Source organism: Patiria miniata, unplaced genomic scaffold (genome assembly GCF_015706575.1).
Source record: "Patiria miniata isolate m_02_andy unplaced genomic scaffold, ASM1570657v1 HiC_scaffold_24, whole genome shotgun sequence".
Taxonomy (NCBI): domain Eukaryota; kingdom Metazoa; phylum Echinodermata; class Asteroidea; order Valvatida; family Asterinidae; genus Patiria; species Patiria miniata.
The window spans coordinates 3629132-3646371 of NW_024037063.1; the positions used below are offsets into that span (position 1 = coordinate 3629132).

At 41.1% G+C, this 17240-nt stretch overlaps 3 protein-coding genes across 4 annotated transcripts; 1 reads left to right on the plus strand and 2 right to left on the minus strand.

Moving 5' to 3' along the window:
* Positions 1 to 539: 539 nt before the first annotated feature.
* Positions 540 to 2425, minus strand: LOC119731510. Its single transcript, XM_038204682.1, has 5 exons — positions 2216 to 2425; positions 1780 to 1827; positions 1470 to 1568; positions 1147 to 1173; positions 540 to 918 (listed from the first exon to the last, which is right to left on the minus strand). The coding sequence occupies exons 1-5, from the start codon at positions 2288 to 2290 to the stop codon at positions 691 to 693; spliced, it is 477 nt and encodes a 158-aa protein (XP_038060610.1). The 5' UTR covers positions 2291 to 2425; the 3' UTR covers positions 540 to 690.
* Positions 2426 to 2722: 297 nt separating this feature from the next.
* LOC119731511 lies at positions 2723 to 7191 on the plus strand. Of its 2 annotated transcripts, none has more exons than XM_038204683.1 (5): positions 2723 to 2843; positions 3443 to 3629; positions 4155 to 4202; positions 5071 to 5181; positions 6031 to 7191. In XM_038204683.1, the coding sequence occupies exons 2-5, from the start codon at positions 3510 to 3512 to the stop codon at positions 6142 to 6144; spliced, it is 393 nt and encodes a 130-aa protein (XP_038060611.1). In that variant the 5' UTR covers positions 2723 to 2843; positions 3443 to 3509; the 3' UTR covers positions 6145 to 7191. The 2 variants fall into 2 exon arrangements, with proteins under 2 accessions (XP_038060611.1, XP_038060612.1); XM_038204684.1 differs by having other exon boundaries at positions 2723 to 2842; positions 3447 to 3629.
* Positions 7192 to 9851: 2660 nt separating this feature from the next.
* LOC119731807 (muscarinic acetylcholine receptor M2-like) lies at positions 9852 to 16110 on the minus strand. Its single transcript, XM_038205080.1, has 2 exons — positions 14223 to 16110; positions 9852 to 10552 (listed from the first exon to the last, which is right to left on the minus strand). Exons 1-2 carry the CDS (start codon positions 15711 to 15713, stop codon positions 10373 to 10375), a joined length of 1671 nt encoding a protein of 556 aa, XP_038061008.1. The 5' UTR covers positions 15714 to 16110; the 3' UTR covers positions 9852 to 10372.
* Positions 16111 to 17240: the final 1130 nt, after the last annotated feature.

The window sequence follows — 17240 nt, forward strand, 5'->3', positions numbered from 1 at the left end:
TGGTTGCAGGCATGGGCGTCGCCAGAATTTTTTCTAGAGGGGGGCAAAAAATGTTTTTGCCAAAAAATGCTTGTATTTCTCAACACATTCTCGATTTATCAGTTTTAGAGGGGGGCAGGGACATTTTGCCCCCCTCCCAACTCATTAAATTTACACCACTTTGTCTTCGCGCCTCTTTTCCTTTTTTTCTTTTTTTCTTTTCTTTTTCTTCCTTTTTTTTTTTTTTTTTTTTTTGCTTTTCCAGGGGGGGGGGGGCAAGTGCCCCCCCTTGCCCCCCCCTCGCGATGCCCATGGTTGCAGGCCCAAGGATACAGCAACACTCAAGCCCCCCTGCCCTAGACAAGTCATCCTAGACAAATATAGTCACAATTTATTCAAATAAACTAGACAAAGACTTTCCTTTGCGATAGTTCACCCAGCACTTGTGAACTTGTTTTCAATTGACTTCTTGCATAGAGCGCCCCGGACATGTTTTGTTATTTACATATTATTATTATTATTATTATTATTATTTATTCGACCTCGACAAAGAATTACAAACATATGGTGACAATGAAAGTGCAATGTGTCTTTGTACGCTGATCACTGGGAAACAAAGACCTGTCCACCTTGAGGGCGCTCTTTGCAAGGGGTCTTTTGACTTGTGATATTTGACTTGTGACCGACTGCATCACAACTCGGCTAGTGTGTTTAATCGGGTTGACCCCCTCCACCAGCTAATGCCATCATCAGTGCCATGGCCTTAGTGGCAGGCTGTAACGTCTCAGGGTTCCCATTTGGCGTCGTCAATGGGGGCGGGGCAGCTGTTGACGCCGGGGGATTTGGGTTCTCATGTTGGAAGACGTAGATGTCGGTCGTAATGCACTGGAAGATGACCACCGTCCCGACCAGGATGAGGAACCACCACTTTGTTGGATCCTGGAGGGTCAAAGTTCAGGGGTTAAAGTTCACACAATTTCATATTGGGTTCTTGCCCAACGTGTCAAAGAGTAAGACATATACAGTGATCAATGTGAGTAAATGACTTTTATGTCAATTGTAAAAAAAAGTTCATGGTAATGGGCAACATTGTATTTCCTGAATTTCAAAGATGATTCATACTTCATTCAACTTTCAAGGGACAATTTTTGTTTTAAATTTACATACCAAATCCCCAGTCTTGTACCAGAAGCACTGTAATCAAAATAAAAAACCACATTTTATGTTACAATTTATTCACAACTTGTATTCAAGTCAATTAAAATTTTACATGAAACTTAAATTGGACAATTTTGCTTAATTCTGATTTCCTGAAACATAAATAAAATATGATGATAACTAGTGCCACCAAACAGTTCCATTTCAGTGCTGTTATTCACACTTTCATCTGACTACAACTATTTCAAACTGTGGGATTGACAATCATTGCACCTGGTATTAAACTAGGTATCAAGGTATTTACTGGAGCACCAAACTAGGAATTTACCTACCGAGAACAAGATGATGATGGCACTGATGAGGATGTTAACGGCCATGAGATAGTATGTGAAGTCATACTGCCCTCTGACTAAACAAAAGATCACTGACAGCTGTTGATTAGAAGCAATTCAATAAAGTAAATCAAGAGCCCCTTTTTACCCGAGTAGCTAAAGTTTAAATTATTTCAAATTTGAGTGAACTATAATCATAAAAAATTGACACATCATTATTCCAAGCTTCCACAACTATGCAATGAAACTGGAACTTAAAAAAGAGAACTAAAAAGAAAGAAAGACATGAGAATTAAATATTTCTGCTTACCACAATCATTGCAACTGTGAGTGCAATATATACCTTGGTTGCCAAAACCTAAAATTAAAAATGCGTAATTAAATACAAAAATAGTGTCAGTGAGTAAATACTAAAAGTTGGGATTCTCCTTTAAATTCAACACTGTAATGTGAAAACAATCACTATACAGTGGAGTTCTTATGGTTTTGAGATGCAACGGGGTCCATTTAGGTGTTCTTATTTCTCCATGGTTCTACCATGGAGCTATAAAATGTGTTTATAGCTCCATGGTTCTACCATGGAGGAATAAGAACACTCCTCCATGGTTCTACTTCCAAGGAACAGTGTGTATGTACAGTGAGTGTACATGTTCGGCGCGATCGGTAAATCGCGCCCAACTTACAACCCGTAGCGCTAGCGCCGGGCGCGGCGCGGCGGGGGAGATTTTGTTCACAAATTCACTTGCCTTTTCAGGTGCAACCTCATGATAAACTGCCCCGCTTAACGGGGCAGAACCATCCTTGCCCGATCCGTCATCCATGTTTGGTCTTCGTTTTAATTTGTGTCATTCGTTTGTATGACCATGGAGGATGACACAATTGTCGTAAAATTAGAGTATGATGATGTTATTTATTATAACCATTACGATTCGGTCGACTGATCAGAATCACGTGCATTAAGTCAGAGGTCAAGCGAGTACCCGGCACCTGGAACGATTCAATTTTGCAGGGGCAAGTATCAGTGAATAATTATTAGTTTAAACCATTTCTTTTTAATTTTACACATTTAAATTCACGTAATAGGATTTTAGGTGTTATATGAAGAAAACATACAATGCATACCAAAATTAGGGTTGTTTTGTTCCAACAATATATCTCGTAAACAAAGAATTACCCCTTTGTATCAAATAGATTCTCCTGCAAAGGTCATTTCTCATGTACCTATAGTCTGGTCTCCTTTGTCGATCTGTGTAGCGCCACGTTTCGTACAATTTCGGTACCAGACAGACGTACATAAATAGGTCGTGAGCTGAGTTGAGCTATGAGAAGTGAGAAGAACTTCTGCAGACTGCATGCTGTCGATGTTTTTGTGATGTGAGTTGCTGAGTATTTGATGTTTTTTGTCGGAAAAATTTCCTTTTAGTTTTGTGAGTTACAGCCACATTAACATTTTCAATCTTGGGAAACAAATGTTTCAACCTGATGCAAATTGTCTTCACATATCATCTCGACAATGAAGGTCATTCATTGCAAAAATAAGACATGAATCTGGGCACAAACAATGCTGGGCAAATGGTGGGACTGAGAAACAAATCAAACATTTCCAATTTTCTTGACTCTGCTCCATGCGTACGCGTAGACTCTGTACACAATCGCGGAAGTGGCGTCAGGTTGCAACATTTTCCCGTCAGTGTGCGGTAGAGGGCGCTCTGTATTGCATTTGTTTACAAATACTCATAGCAAATTATGATTTGAAATTTATGCAATTGTATTTGTAACATTGGCCTATGTTTAATTCTATTCGCTGTTCATGTTTATTTAGGTATAAATTAGTGGCTGCATTTTGCCAAAAGGAAGTCGGTGCCCAAGTATCAACGTATTCCATCTTCCAAGTGCAGTACGTTGTAGCACATGTTAGGCCCTAAATGTAATGATAATTTAATTTAAACATGATCAACTTTTAATCCTGAAAGTCGCTACGCTAGTCTCAGCCCTCATTTGAGTGACGGAGTATTAAAGTAAACAACCTCATTTTCCGAGATGGATGAGAAGACGCCAATCTTTGCTGCACCCCCGGGACAAGAGACGGCAACGTCATCCTTGGGAAGTCCCTCCTCATCACATGCTGTATACCATGATTCCACGCAAACTCCTCGCTCAGTAAGTGACTTTGTAACAGGTACATTTTTGTTAAGAGGATAGTTCTATAGTGAATCCTTTTTTACACTATTTCGGCTAAAAATTGACTACCATTCTTTTTTATCAGTTAAATTTGCTGGGTTTTGCGAAGTATAGTAAGTAAAGTCTATCACGAGCCAATGTGGCCTATTATTAGGCCGGCGTTTATCTCCGGTTTCAGTAGCATGAAACGACTGAGAATATTTGTATTTCCCTTGGATGGGATGTTAATACATAGCAGGTTACTCCCCAGCTAATGCCGGTACCCATTTGTACTCCTGGGTGGAGAGAGGCAAGTGGGGATGGAATGGCTTGCCCAAGGAAACATTATGCGAAGCGATTACAGGAAAATGTCTCCTGCCGCTGTCTCAGAAGAACATATTGCTTCTAATTTAATGAGCACTGGACACATACTGGAGATAGTAATTTTGTATTCTTATAATTACACAGCACAGCATTTATTATTTTTGTATAACTCAGGTTTTTCAATTTTTTTCACACATGCAGAAATTGCTTATGATAGGAACAGTTGCAGTCATCACACTTTTGGTTCTCGTGAGTACCATTTTTAGTCTTTTTTTTGTCAGACTTTGCTTTCCTATTGACCAAAATTTGTTGTCAATGAGAAATAAATTGGAACGGTTGGCTTTAGTAGTAGCCCTACAAACAGGGCTGTAAACGGCTGTCTCATGGTGGCAGTAATAAGACTGACTTTAAAAGAGAGCCACAACCCTGTTTGTAGGGCTCGTTGAGTTGATGCCCTTGGCCTTGGAGGTCAAAGTCAAATGAATTTGCCTAGCTTTAAATCCTGCTCCCTTCAAGGTCTTTGTTCAAATTTAAAATTATGCACCTAGTCATTTTTCCTTCATGGTTTATTTGATAATTTTTTTAATAAAAGGTCTTATTCCTAGCTGTTTGCCACTGTGCAGGTACGCAGCATTGCTTATGTTGCTAGCATCATGACCTTTGAGTTTAATCCCCAGTAACATTGCAAATAGATCTCTCTCATATGATGCCATCATTGTAGAAAAATTACAACTGCATGTTCAACGCCACGAGGTGCATGTGCGCGCAGTGTGCAAAATATTCTAAACGCGCGTGTTGCTCGAAATTTCTTCGAAATACGGTGTAGCCGATGAACGTCACGCAAATTTGACGCCCAAAATGCCGATGCTTGTGGCAATCTGTAGAAAGGACGCCATTTGAGGGAGACCTATACAGAGTTATGGCTTCTGACTAGCACCCCTTGAACAAAATTGGGAGCCACCAACATAGGCCTTGATAGCTCAGTTGGTAGAATGCCAGTAGGGCAATCTGGAGTCGCAGTTTCAAACCCTGCTCCAGTCATTTTTTTTTCATTCAACATGTTCCACTATGAAAGTCAAACTTCTTAGACAACGTTCTTGTGGTTTTTAACCCGTAGATTGCTTTGATTCTGTGCATATACCGCGGTGCTTCGACCGGCAAACAAGGCTTCCTCTACTTCCTGGTTGGTGCTAGTCTTCTTGGATTTATTGCAGTGGAGGCCTTCATAGTAAGTGGATTCAGTTGGAAGGAAGGGGGCACAGAGGCGTAGCAAGGTTATTCTTATTTGGGAGGGGGGTAAAAAGTTCTTGAAAAGGGCACTTTCACATCCAAGCTGAGATGTAGATAGTTTTTTTCTCCGGACACTTCGCCTCCATAATATCAAATGGAGGGAAGGAATGGGGGGGGGGGGGGGGGGAACCGATGGGGGCGCTGTTCAAATCGGACAATCATGCACAGTATCGGACAATAGATGGCACTTTTCAGGGCGGTACGATTGCTGACGGCCGCGTGAAATTCCAAACAGCCACTCGCAAAAGGCTGCTGGTGAAACAGGGTACTGGTTAAAAAAAAAAGGGGGGCATTTGCTTTAAAAGAAAAAAAGGGCACTCTTTACGCTGGTGAAAAAAGGCACTTCATAGAAAAGGGCAGTCTTTACAAAATATTGTGGGGGGAGGGGGTTAAATACCCTACTGTTTTAAACAAAATCATTGGAAATTAACATTTTGTGACTTGTTTCGACTTTTGAATGAACGGTATTTATGAATGGGAATAAAATATGTGCTTGGCAGGTATTAAACAAGTACCTAAACTGGCTTGGAGCCTAGTCGCAGAGAATGTCACTCGCCTTCGGCTCAGGCCATCAACATCCAGGCACCAAGCCCGTTTTAAACGTACTTGTTTAATACCTGGCCAAGCACATATTTTTCCCTTATTCCATTGAAACATCTGCATGGTCAGGAATTATTGGTTTGAATAAACATCAGAAAATCAAACATTGTGTTTCAATGTTAGATTTAGCCCATTCTCTTTTCTTTTCTCTTTCCCACACCTGTCGTTGTCTTGATCATCCAAACAGTTCCGATTCCTACAGTCTGGCGACCTGGCCAAGGAGAAATCCTGGTTCCTGTACTTCATGGGTTTCTGCACGTTCGTTGAAGCTGTCCTTGTGTCGGTCATCGTCATGAATTGAATGCAAGATAAGAACACTCATGAAGAGTCCTTCACAAGTCAATCACAAGTCTGGTCACCGTAAATCCATCAGCCGCTCACAAGTAATTAAGGGATGAACAATAACAGTGCCTATGTAACAGTTCATTTGAATAGACCATTATCATGTTGCGGCCATCTTGATTTTTGCCCATTCAAGTCAACGTAACCAAAGCGAGGCTGGAAGAAAAAATAGTCTGGTTCCTGTTTGCACAAAAAACATTATCATTCAGTACTGTTATTGGATACAGGGAGCATGACTGAAATGGTGGCAGCATGATAGAGGTCTATAGCTGCGGACTTGCTATGGGACAGGTGGGCTTGTGATTGACTTGTTATTGACAGACTTGATTACAACACATCAGATAACAACTGTTATGATGAGGTGTCTTTTTGGCCTGTATATATACTTTTTTGGGGGGGTGGAGATCGAATCACCATTCCTGTTTGGTTATGACTTTCATAAATCAGCTGATATATTTTTTTTGTGTCAATTGATAAATATTTATGATTCCGGTTATTATTTCATGGCAAAGTTGTTGTCACAGTTCAATGGCAAGTCATCCTTAGGGCTGTGCATCGGAACCAGGTACCCGAGTACCCGACCGCTGATGTCAGGAACCAGTTCCAGATTACGGAATCGGGTACCCATAATTAACTTTACATATTACTTAGTAACTTCTAAGACAATGAAAAAGAAAGGTTTGGAATTTAAATTTTGGGGTTGTGTTTCTTTAACGATACCCAAGGTGTTTTTTTTAGTCGATTCCCGTACTTCCCATAAATCCACACCCCTAGTCATCCTGCCTTATGTCTAGTAAAAATGATTAGATTGAACTTTGACAAATGCATCTCTTATCACTGTTAATCCCTTATTGCTAGTGAACTTACATGTAAATGTTCCATGAAATATTTTTTTCCCCCAAACATACAAACATAGACAGAACACAAAAGGATGCGAACAGAGCACACATGTTATTTAATGAAGTGCACTTTTTATTATACAAAAATATAACCAGAAATATTGACATTCATATGTGTAAATAATCCGTGGGAATGCCGACGGTTGTTAGCCAGAATGCCATCTGTCTGAATTCATTTCCAAATTAGACAACAGGAATTGACGTGTTAAATGATGTTCTCTGTAAAGGGAGCCAGGCTGTTTGTGTCCCTAAGCAGGACATACTACAGCAATTGCCTGTCTCCAGCTAGGAGCAGTTAGCAGCAGGGGGATCTGTGGACGTAGTATTGGTTTTTGTGTGGGTGATTATGACAGGCTGCTTGCAAACAGTAAGCACTGCGTCTTGCATAATTAATTAAGTTGAGTATTCGGAGATGAATTAGCAGGCGGGCTTTATATGGTCATGAACTTTGACCTTTTGTAGCCTCCGAGACATTTCACGCGATTTGTCAACCACCTTCAGCAAAACGGAAACCACAGTGTAATTACTTTAATTTAAAAAAACTGAGAATTTGTTGAGTAATATTTTCAACCAAAAGGTACAAATGTAAACAGAAAACTGTACAAAATTTAGTCTTCTGAAACAGTACACATGCCTTCAACGTCAATTTGACGTTGTATTATTACCTAATTCTATTATAACTTATAACATTTTTAGTAAATGAGTCATACTTGGTTGTCGGTTTTCTTTTTAAATCAGTTTTCACTTAGGTTTAATTTGCATGATGCACTCGCAGTAGTCACTTATCTTTGAATTTTGTGGTCTTTCATTTCTCATTGAAAGGTCAACATTGCTATTGTTCTTTTTAAAATTGTATTTAAACAAAAAATTTAACCCTGAAATATACAAACAAGACCTGATTCACAGGCAAATGACAGTGGTTCAAGAAACAAACATTGTAGGGGACACACAAGCATGCAAAGGTGGAAGGAGAAACATAAGGAGGGATTAAAGAGGGGATGGACCAGGGGAGTGGGGCAGTAGGGGAAGATCAAAGGGGAGGGAGTGGGGCAGGATGAAACGGGGTGAAGGGGGGGGGAGGGAGTTGAGAAGGGTGGGATGAAATCAAAATGCATTTAATTAGGGAAAATACAGACCTTTAAAGGACGTGTGCCTTTAAAATCAATTTGATAATTTCTGTTTCTCTAAATATATTATTCATACCGTAACCAATTATAATATAATATATGCTTGAAATATGCGATCCTTTAGAGTCCCGTTTTTCTTTGTAACATATCTTGAGGGATTTTTTTTCCTCATAAATTATAGACACGTTTGACGGGGGAAAAAATGGACTAAGTGACAAAAACTTTCTCTCCATGTCTTACGGAACGTGCAACTGTGAAAGCTATACATTAAACACTGATGGTGGTACAAATTCTTTGAGTATACAATTGATCAAATAAATATTAAGTTGACTTAAAAAGCAAAGTGGAATTTAATAATGTACTAGAAAATAACAAATTTCGGTAAATTTAATTTCTTAATCGACTTTTATGAACAACCTTGTGTCTGTTTTATTTTGTGTTAAGAATAAACGCAGTTTTTTTTCTGCGAATCCCGAGAGAGTCGACAATAGATGAATATTCCATAGATAGAAAGATATTTCGCGATTCCCAATAAGAAATAGACTTATTCCCTTCGCTTTCCATTTCCTTTATTAATAACAATTTTTTTTTAAAGTCCTTTTTGTGGTAATGTACAGCGGCATACATGCCACCCTTTGTTGAGTTAATGGGGTTGACCTTTATGTGAGTAACCCTTCTGTGACTAAAATTTGATTAAAATTTTGCGCAGTCAAAGAGTTTGAAATCCATTTGAAATCCACATCTTTGTCGTCCAAGTGAAACAAGTGAGGCAGAAAACAAACCAAGGTAGATCTAATGCTTGCCGGTCGCGGTTTAATCTGCCACGAACCATGATTCTGATAAATAACAACAGTGTATTTATCTTGAGGGTTGAATGTTCAATTGAAATACATGTACGTATGTAACAAATAAATCAGAGAGGAGACATTCCAAATGAGATGAATTGCACGTGGCCTATAGTTTTTGTTACCTTCAAATTACATGCAGGGTTGGATTCAGCCCTCTGGATTCAGGGGGGGGGGGGGGGTTGTTAGCAGACGTGCTCTTTTTTTCTGCGTGCTTTTTCTTTTTTGGTCGGGGGGGGGGGGTGTTATACCGCATCCTTCAACCTTACATCCGCCATTGACATAGGGCTATTAAGAAAACAATTTTGTTACCAGATTAAACGGATGAACTCCAAGGGCATTTTCCTTGATTAATATTTTTTTCGTATGCAGTAGAAGGAACATACTCTGTTTATTTTGTAGATCGTGATTATGTGGATTTTTATCCCGTCACGAGACAATGGCCCATGAGATCTCCGGTTTTAGTGGCAGGAAACGACTGGGATGGATGCCAGTCCATGTCAAGTTACTCCCCAGCTAATGGTGGAGAGACCGAGAGAGGCAGGTGGGGGTGAAGTGGCTTGCAAAAGGAAACAATATGTGGTCAGCAAATTAATTCGAAATCCTGACCCTCTGATCATTATACAAAATAATGCACGTTTGTGTGTGCAATGGTAAGAATAATTTCATGAGGTCACAGATGGAATGTTCCATTCCACTCTTTCAGCAACATCTGTCGCAACATCTGTCGCCGAATGAAAATTATTCTTTCCATTGCATGAATGTGAAACATTCATTGTTTGGTTTATACAACACCTGAATAAATCCTCGTCATCTCTGTAAGGGATTCGTAGATGCGAATCCACACTTTCAGCAATAGTGTGACGTCATAGCAATGGTTTAACGAACCCTATAGCCACTTAATTACACTCCCCCATGGGGATATTAAGATGTACAGATGGGTGAAAATATAAATTGCCCTGACATCCATTGTGCCAGATTTACAAAAGAAAGTTTTTACTCAAAACTTGGCGACCGTTGACTCATTTTTAATGTGGATGGAGTTACAAATCGTCGGATACTATTCTACGTGAAAGATTGATGCAACTCATTTTGACAGACTTTACGTGACATGATTCAAATCCTGCTGGTCAACTGAATGGCCGTTATGATAAACGAATGTTGAATAAGCAGCCAAAAAAAGCGCCGAGGCTTTCATGTTAAGCCGTAATAATTAGATTACATTGAGAACCTTTTCTGTTTCACCCTCACCAAAAAAAGATATAGCCCCGATGCACTCCGTTTCAAAGTTAATTTGCAATTCATCGTTAGTCTTCTCATTTCACGGGCCCATCTACGCCATTGGCACTGTAATTGATGGAGTAGGGATCGGGGCCGGGGCTGGCACCGCACGGATGGCGAAGGATCTCCCTGAACGCCCGCCTGAATCGCCGGTCAGCAATGGCGTAACAAAAAGGGTTCAGGGTGCTGTTCATGTACCCCAGAAAGACGCTCACCTATGACATGGGGGGAAATGAAAATTATGTGATTTTCATCTTTTATAATGTTGTCATGTTGAATTACATACACTCATTCATAAAAACAACACTGGCGGATACCGGGGAGGGTTAGCAGTGTAACAGATAGGAAAATAATGCATGGGAAAAAGTAACACATGCCTGCTACCCCTCCCCCCTTGACAGCCAAACCCCCTTCAGCCAAAGATGTATCCGCCCCTGAACAACACATGCTGTAGATCTAGTTGTAGATATCTAGTCATTTCTACAACACACGGGCCCCTATGGGCCTTATTCACGAGTCGGCCATATTGGATTGAGAGTGAGGTAAAATACTTCATTTTGGGAACTTTTGGGATTAATCATTTAAAATTTGTGAATAAACAAACTCTAATGATTTAAACCAATTAAAAAAAATATGAAAGTGAGGCTAAAGTGAATAAATAGTCTTGCACCTTCCCATTCCACAGTTCACAATTTTTGAAATACGTTCAGGGAACACGAAAAAAAATGTCCATCGTTAGAGCTTTCGACCGGGTCATGGAATTGCTATTCAACGTGGATATTGCAATTAACCTTATCAACAAACTTTAAATCAGTCAGTTTTTTTTCCTTAGCGCACTCGACCTTGATATTGTGTGCCTATCCACTGTCAAATGCAGGTAAATTGCATTCATGGCACAAGTTTGTCTTTGAAGTAGAATCCAAAATTTAATTTAATGCCACTGGCAGTGGATAGTTGAGCCACATTGTTCTGATTATAAAGACACGGGCCTTCAATTTTTCAGAGAAACGTGCAGATTTGTCCCAATAATTAGATTGTTGATCCCTTTATTAACTTGTGAAGGCCGCTGAAGCACAAGAAAAGGGATTGCCATTATGGTGTTTTTGTCATCTGAAGAAAGACGACGACCTTGATGACATCGTCAATTTTGGGAGATTAACTGCAAAGAACTGCGCAAACTCTGACGGCCATAAGGCAGCTGCTTCAGCTGAGGCCAAGTTCGTGCAAGGACTATAGTTGACCAATGGTTAACCATAGTTCGACTAACGCTTGCCCGAACTCTGTCTAGTCGACGGTGGTTGACTACGCTAGTCGACTATTTGGAACCAACCTACTGGGGCTGGTTGCTTCGCTGGTATCCAATAGCCGCGCGCATTCATAACGCTAGCAGAGAGCCAGGATCCAGAAGTTTTGCGATGACGTTTTGACCAGCGTTTGACTAGAGGCGTTCGCACGTTGCTATCAGTGCGCAGGCGTAAGGTACGTCACAAATCACCCACTAGTCGACTAATGGTCCTTGCCCGAACTTGGCCCTGATTTCACGAAACAGTGCGTATAAGTTACGCCATGCGTAGAGGTACGCAACAAAATGCGCAGCTGCGCAATAAACTTACGATCGAGTTCACAAAACTTGGTAGCTGCGCAACGTTTTAAATAATCAACCATCTTGGACGAGGATAAATAACAGCATTTACGACGGCTGTCTGTGTAAGATTTGGCTTGTTCATGAAAAAGTCGTTGAATCACCTCAGCCTGCCATTTTGGAAAAAAAAGTTAGTCCCAGTTTCTTCGGAATCGTGCGGCAACTCTAAAAACTCTGTTGCGACTAAAATAGCAATCAATTTACTTCAAATGCATAGCCGTGAGTGTCTTGTATCAACCTTGATAAGTTGTGTAATATACAGGCTCTTTACGATGATAACGAAAGTTTGCTGATAAAATAGGTATTCAGTCGCTACGCTACAACTACCTAATATGATTGCACAAGTTACGTTAAGCTTATGCAGATTGCGCAGACAGTGCGCGGAACCGTCGGCAAAGTGGAACCGGGATAATTTTCGTCTGCGAGAATCAGCGAGATAGTTTACGTCTGTCTGGGTTGTCGGTAAGATTTGCGGATGAAATGTTTCCATATGTCTGCTTGCAGTTTGGGTCTTGTTTGCGTTGCTCTCTGCGTTCTTACCTCGATATGGAAACTATAGGCTCTATTTATAAATTGTTGCGGAAGTTGCGGACTAATTACGCACTATGAAACTTTCGTGAAATGTGCCACAACTGAAATGTTGCCCAACGTTGAATGTTGCGCAACTTACGCAAAAATAATTATGGCACAAGTGGACTTACGGCATCGCGTAAAGTTTCGTGAAATCGGCTGCTGGTCACTTCATGTATACTTCAATCTTTGCCCTTCACCGACGAAATCAAATAAACACCGTGTCCAAACCCACGAGCTCCTGCGTACTATAGCGCAGACCTCTCCCCACTGTCGACCATCGAGCTTGCCGTGATGATGGATTTTGTGAGTGCTAATGACATTTTGTCGATGAAGAGCAAAATCCAATACTACTCTAGGTATTTTGACCAACCGACGTGCAAGGCCTCCCCTTGAGGTTTCAGAAAATTCATTAGACGATGTTTTCTCGTGTTAAAAATAGGGAAAAACTTCTGATTGTCTCCTCTCTACAGGTTTTTTAAGGCTTGCGAGCATGCCTACATGGCGTATTTGAGGAATCCGTGGTTTCATTACCAGAAGAAAAAAAAATTGTATTATTATATATTAAAGCTGAACCCGAGCGTCCAAATGCAGGAAATCAATTATACTCGGTGATTAAGCCAGCTAGTCAAGTTCTCCTCTGGAATCCTGAAGCCCCTCGACGAAAAGGTCGTCCCAACATGACCCTGAAAACATCCATCGAGCTAGAAACTGGTCTGAGTGGTCCATCTCTTTCCAACACTATGCTCGACAGGGACAGTTGGGCCCAACTCATCAAGTCATCATGAAAATGAATGAATGAAGAAGAAGAAGAAGTCAGTCGTTCATTGACTCAGTCAGAGGACCCAGTCCGGTCAATTTACAACGAAACGGGGCCTCAGGGCCTGACCTAGACATCATTAAAATATAATGATTTCTATAGCAATTAGTTCTTGGTCAAAACGTAAATAGACCGGACTATCATTGATGTGGACATAATATCAAAGCATTTGTCAACCAAGTGCGTCTGTGAGTGTGTTGAAAAGTTCCCTTTTTCATTAATACATTTTTTAGTTCAATACATGTCTTTGTCGTTTTCATTGTTTTTATTGCGCAATCGTTTCGTTGTTTAATGTTTTTTTTTCAATTTCAATTTGATATTGACTTAATTTAATGCTTCAGTATTGCGGGTATTGTTGGATCCTATTCTATTTCATTTATCATGTTAATTCTACCATTAAATTGTCATTTTATGTAATTTTATTCAGTTATTCATTTTATTTCTTTAATTATTTTTTTGCACTCTCTTATACTACACTATTCAATTCCTTATTTTATTCCTACTTGGGTTTATTTTTGAATTTTGTCGCTTTGTTTTGTATAAATTCATTTTTCTTTTATATTTTAATTTTCAAACCTTTTTTTTTTTCTCATTTGCAGTTTAATTTAGTTCTTTTAATATTTTATCTTCTTTATCCGGGAAGTTCAAGATGGAATGACCCTGTACAGTCTTTTCCACACCCCCTGTCAGAAATTTAGACCAATAATAATAATAATAATAATAATAATAATAATAAAGGAAAACACGAAATAGAGATATACGAATACCAATAACGATAGAAAGATAAGGTGAGAATGGCTGTGACCAGTCCATTGATCGATTCATCGATCATTGAGCCATTAATCGATTATTGGAAACTCACCGCATAGAGGAACTCCGGCAGGCAGTCTTGGCAAATATTGATCACGATGACGAGAACGGCCCACGGCAGCCAGGTGATGATCAGTGCCGCGATGATTAAGCTTAGCATCCGAGTCGCTCGGGTGTTCTCGGTCCGGGACCTGACCTCCGAGGCCCGGGCGGTCCCACTGGCCGTGGCCGGTGCCTCTTTCCTGGACGAGGTCTCGTTGGGGCCTGGTGAGTCAGATTCAGCAATCGCAGCTGCTTGGTTGTGAGCAAGATTTTCAGGATCGGCTTCAAGGAAGGTTGGAGCGCCATTATGTCTGACGGTGGGTTCATTTATGTTACGGTTCTCGCTGTCAAATCTCGGTAATCCACGAAGTGATTGGCATTTCATCTCCTCTGTGGTTTGGTCTTCGCCTTCTTTACTTGCCGCGACAGAGAAACCTACATTTTCCAGCCCTACCACTGACACTTCCCTGAAACTTGTCTTGGATTTGGGCTTGATGAGATTACCTAGAGGTTCCTGCTGTGATCTTTCTTTGTCTGATATGCCAGCAGGTGGTACGGTGAGGTCTCCTATTGGCGCTGTCATTGCCGAGAATCGTTCACCGGCGCTTGTCTCGGCGCACCGGCTTACGGCCGATCTCAAACCCAGCATCTGTTCTGTCTTTCTCTTCTTCATTATGCCCAGTGTGTTGTCGATACTCCTGTGGACGTGGTAGTAGAGGACAATCACCACCGTCACGGGAAGCCAGAAGAAGATCACAGGTGCCAGGATGCTGACGACAAGGCTATGGACATACTGGGGCTGACAGGTGTTTGTCTGGACGTTCCGACCGCCGGCAAAGACGGGCCAGAGTACGGTGATGGGTAACCAGATGAGGACCGGCACCAGATAGGTCAGGGTGATGAGCAACGCGGCGTTACGTTTTGTTCGCCAAGTGTGACGGTGAAAGAACGGCTTGGTGAGAGCCACAAAACGGTCCAAGCTGATCACGACGGCTGAAACCACAGAAAAGTGACTGAAGGTGTGGTCACAGAAGACGAAGATATCGCAAAAGATCTCTCCAAAGGGCCAGTAGCCCAGAATGAAGACCACACCGTACAGGGGCATGTCCACACAGCCGACCAACAAGTCAGACACGGCAAGGCTGAGTATGAAATACTGGTTGAAGCCCCGGAGTTGCTTGTATCGGCAGAAGGATAAGATGACGAGAATGTTGGCGACGATGGTCAAGAAAACCACACAGGAAACAACGGCTGCCATTACCACCTGAACGGAGCGGGGGAGATAGGGCGCTGAGTTTCCCGTTGTTGGGACAACTGATGCGAAAGTGTTGATCATGGAGTCACGAGTGACTTCAAGAGGGTCCGTGTAGACAGCATCAGTTGTGTTAAACGGCAACGACTTCCAGGGCGGATGCGACGAATGCAGTGATGAAAATGTCGACGACGATTCGGAAGTCGTTGAGAAACTGTGAGAAGGGAAAGAAGTACTCATTTCCGTCGATGGTAGATCCCGTCTCCACCTGTCTGGGGAATACCGATCGAGTGTAATCGTGTATCTGGAAGTCACTGCGATCTCAAAATGACGAAACACAAACGATGACACTTTGTGAGGAAAATGGTTCTGTATTTCCACAACCGCGTTCGACGCATGTTACTCTCGCATTGATATGAGATGTACTGCGGCGAGGTAAACGACTTACCTGCCTCAAGGACTGTGCGATTTGCCTCTGGTTAATCTTCGGGCGAGAAAATAGTGTTCCTCATCTACAGTAGAACGCGTGAATTGACGGTGTGCTACTGATATTCCGTCGTAGCGCTCACAACCAATCAAGTACAGGCTTAAAGGGAATCGCTCGTGTGCAGTAAATAGGCTTGTTACCAAAATTACCCGCACTAATTCAGTTGCACATATTCAATGTAGCCGAACTTTCTTCATTGGTACGTGCAGCCTACGCGTTCGGTTGCCATGACACTAATTGTATTGGTGTCTACATGAGCGTAAATATCGACTGATTGGAATCATGCAATAGGATACACAAATTAGTGGAGTTTGATAGGGACATGCCGTGACCCGCGAGGCAATTTAAAGAGAATAGACAACATTTGCAAACATAAAAAAAACTACAAAATTATTATGAAATACCTTACTAGACTATTAGTGAATTACCACCCGATACACATCGTGTTTCTATAGTATAACCATGGTAATGGTAACATATCGAGATAGTATTACTATGTTAATAGTTATGTTTTATTTTCTTAGGATGTGTTAAACTGTTATATAGTAGTGCTATAGTAGTGCTATCTAGAATAACAGTGTAACAGTGACATAGTAACACTATGGAATACGATGTGTATCGGGTGGAATTACAGTCTAAAAGCATCCTTTATAATCATAGCATCTGGTGTGCTGTCATTTTCAGGAAAAGTGGTATTTTTGTTCAATTTCCAACGCTGGTCGGCCGACCAGCGTTGGAAAAACCTGATGTTTTTAAACTACTGGCTACTGCCCCCAATTTACAAAATTTATTCAGTCCACATTTTGTTTGCAATTGATTACTACACGTCCGTGAACGGGTGCAAGCCAGCTATACTGGTTAATCCCTGCACGACCTTACAATTCCTGACGTCTATAAATTGCTCCATTTCATCTTAAGTGGGGTCGGGGAAACAGACTACAAGAACATAAATCAAACAAGTCAGTGCAACAATATTTGCTATAAAATACTAACCCCCAAATCCATCCATTTCTGAAAATGACAGCTAAGGCCAAAAAAAAAAGGTCTCCGGTTTCTGGTATGCGCGCGCGTCGCCGTAGCCATGCGCGTCGGCAAAATGATTTTTTTTTTTTCAATACAAGATGATGTCTCAAAACCGCCAAACTCACTGGTTTGACTGGAATCCTGCTGCTGCACAATTTTAACGTGTTTTTAGATGGGGTTATGATCGAGAATAAGCTTTATGTGGCCTCTCTGGACTCCCATATATTTGCACTAAGTTTAGTCGGGCACCATTTGCA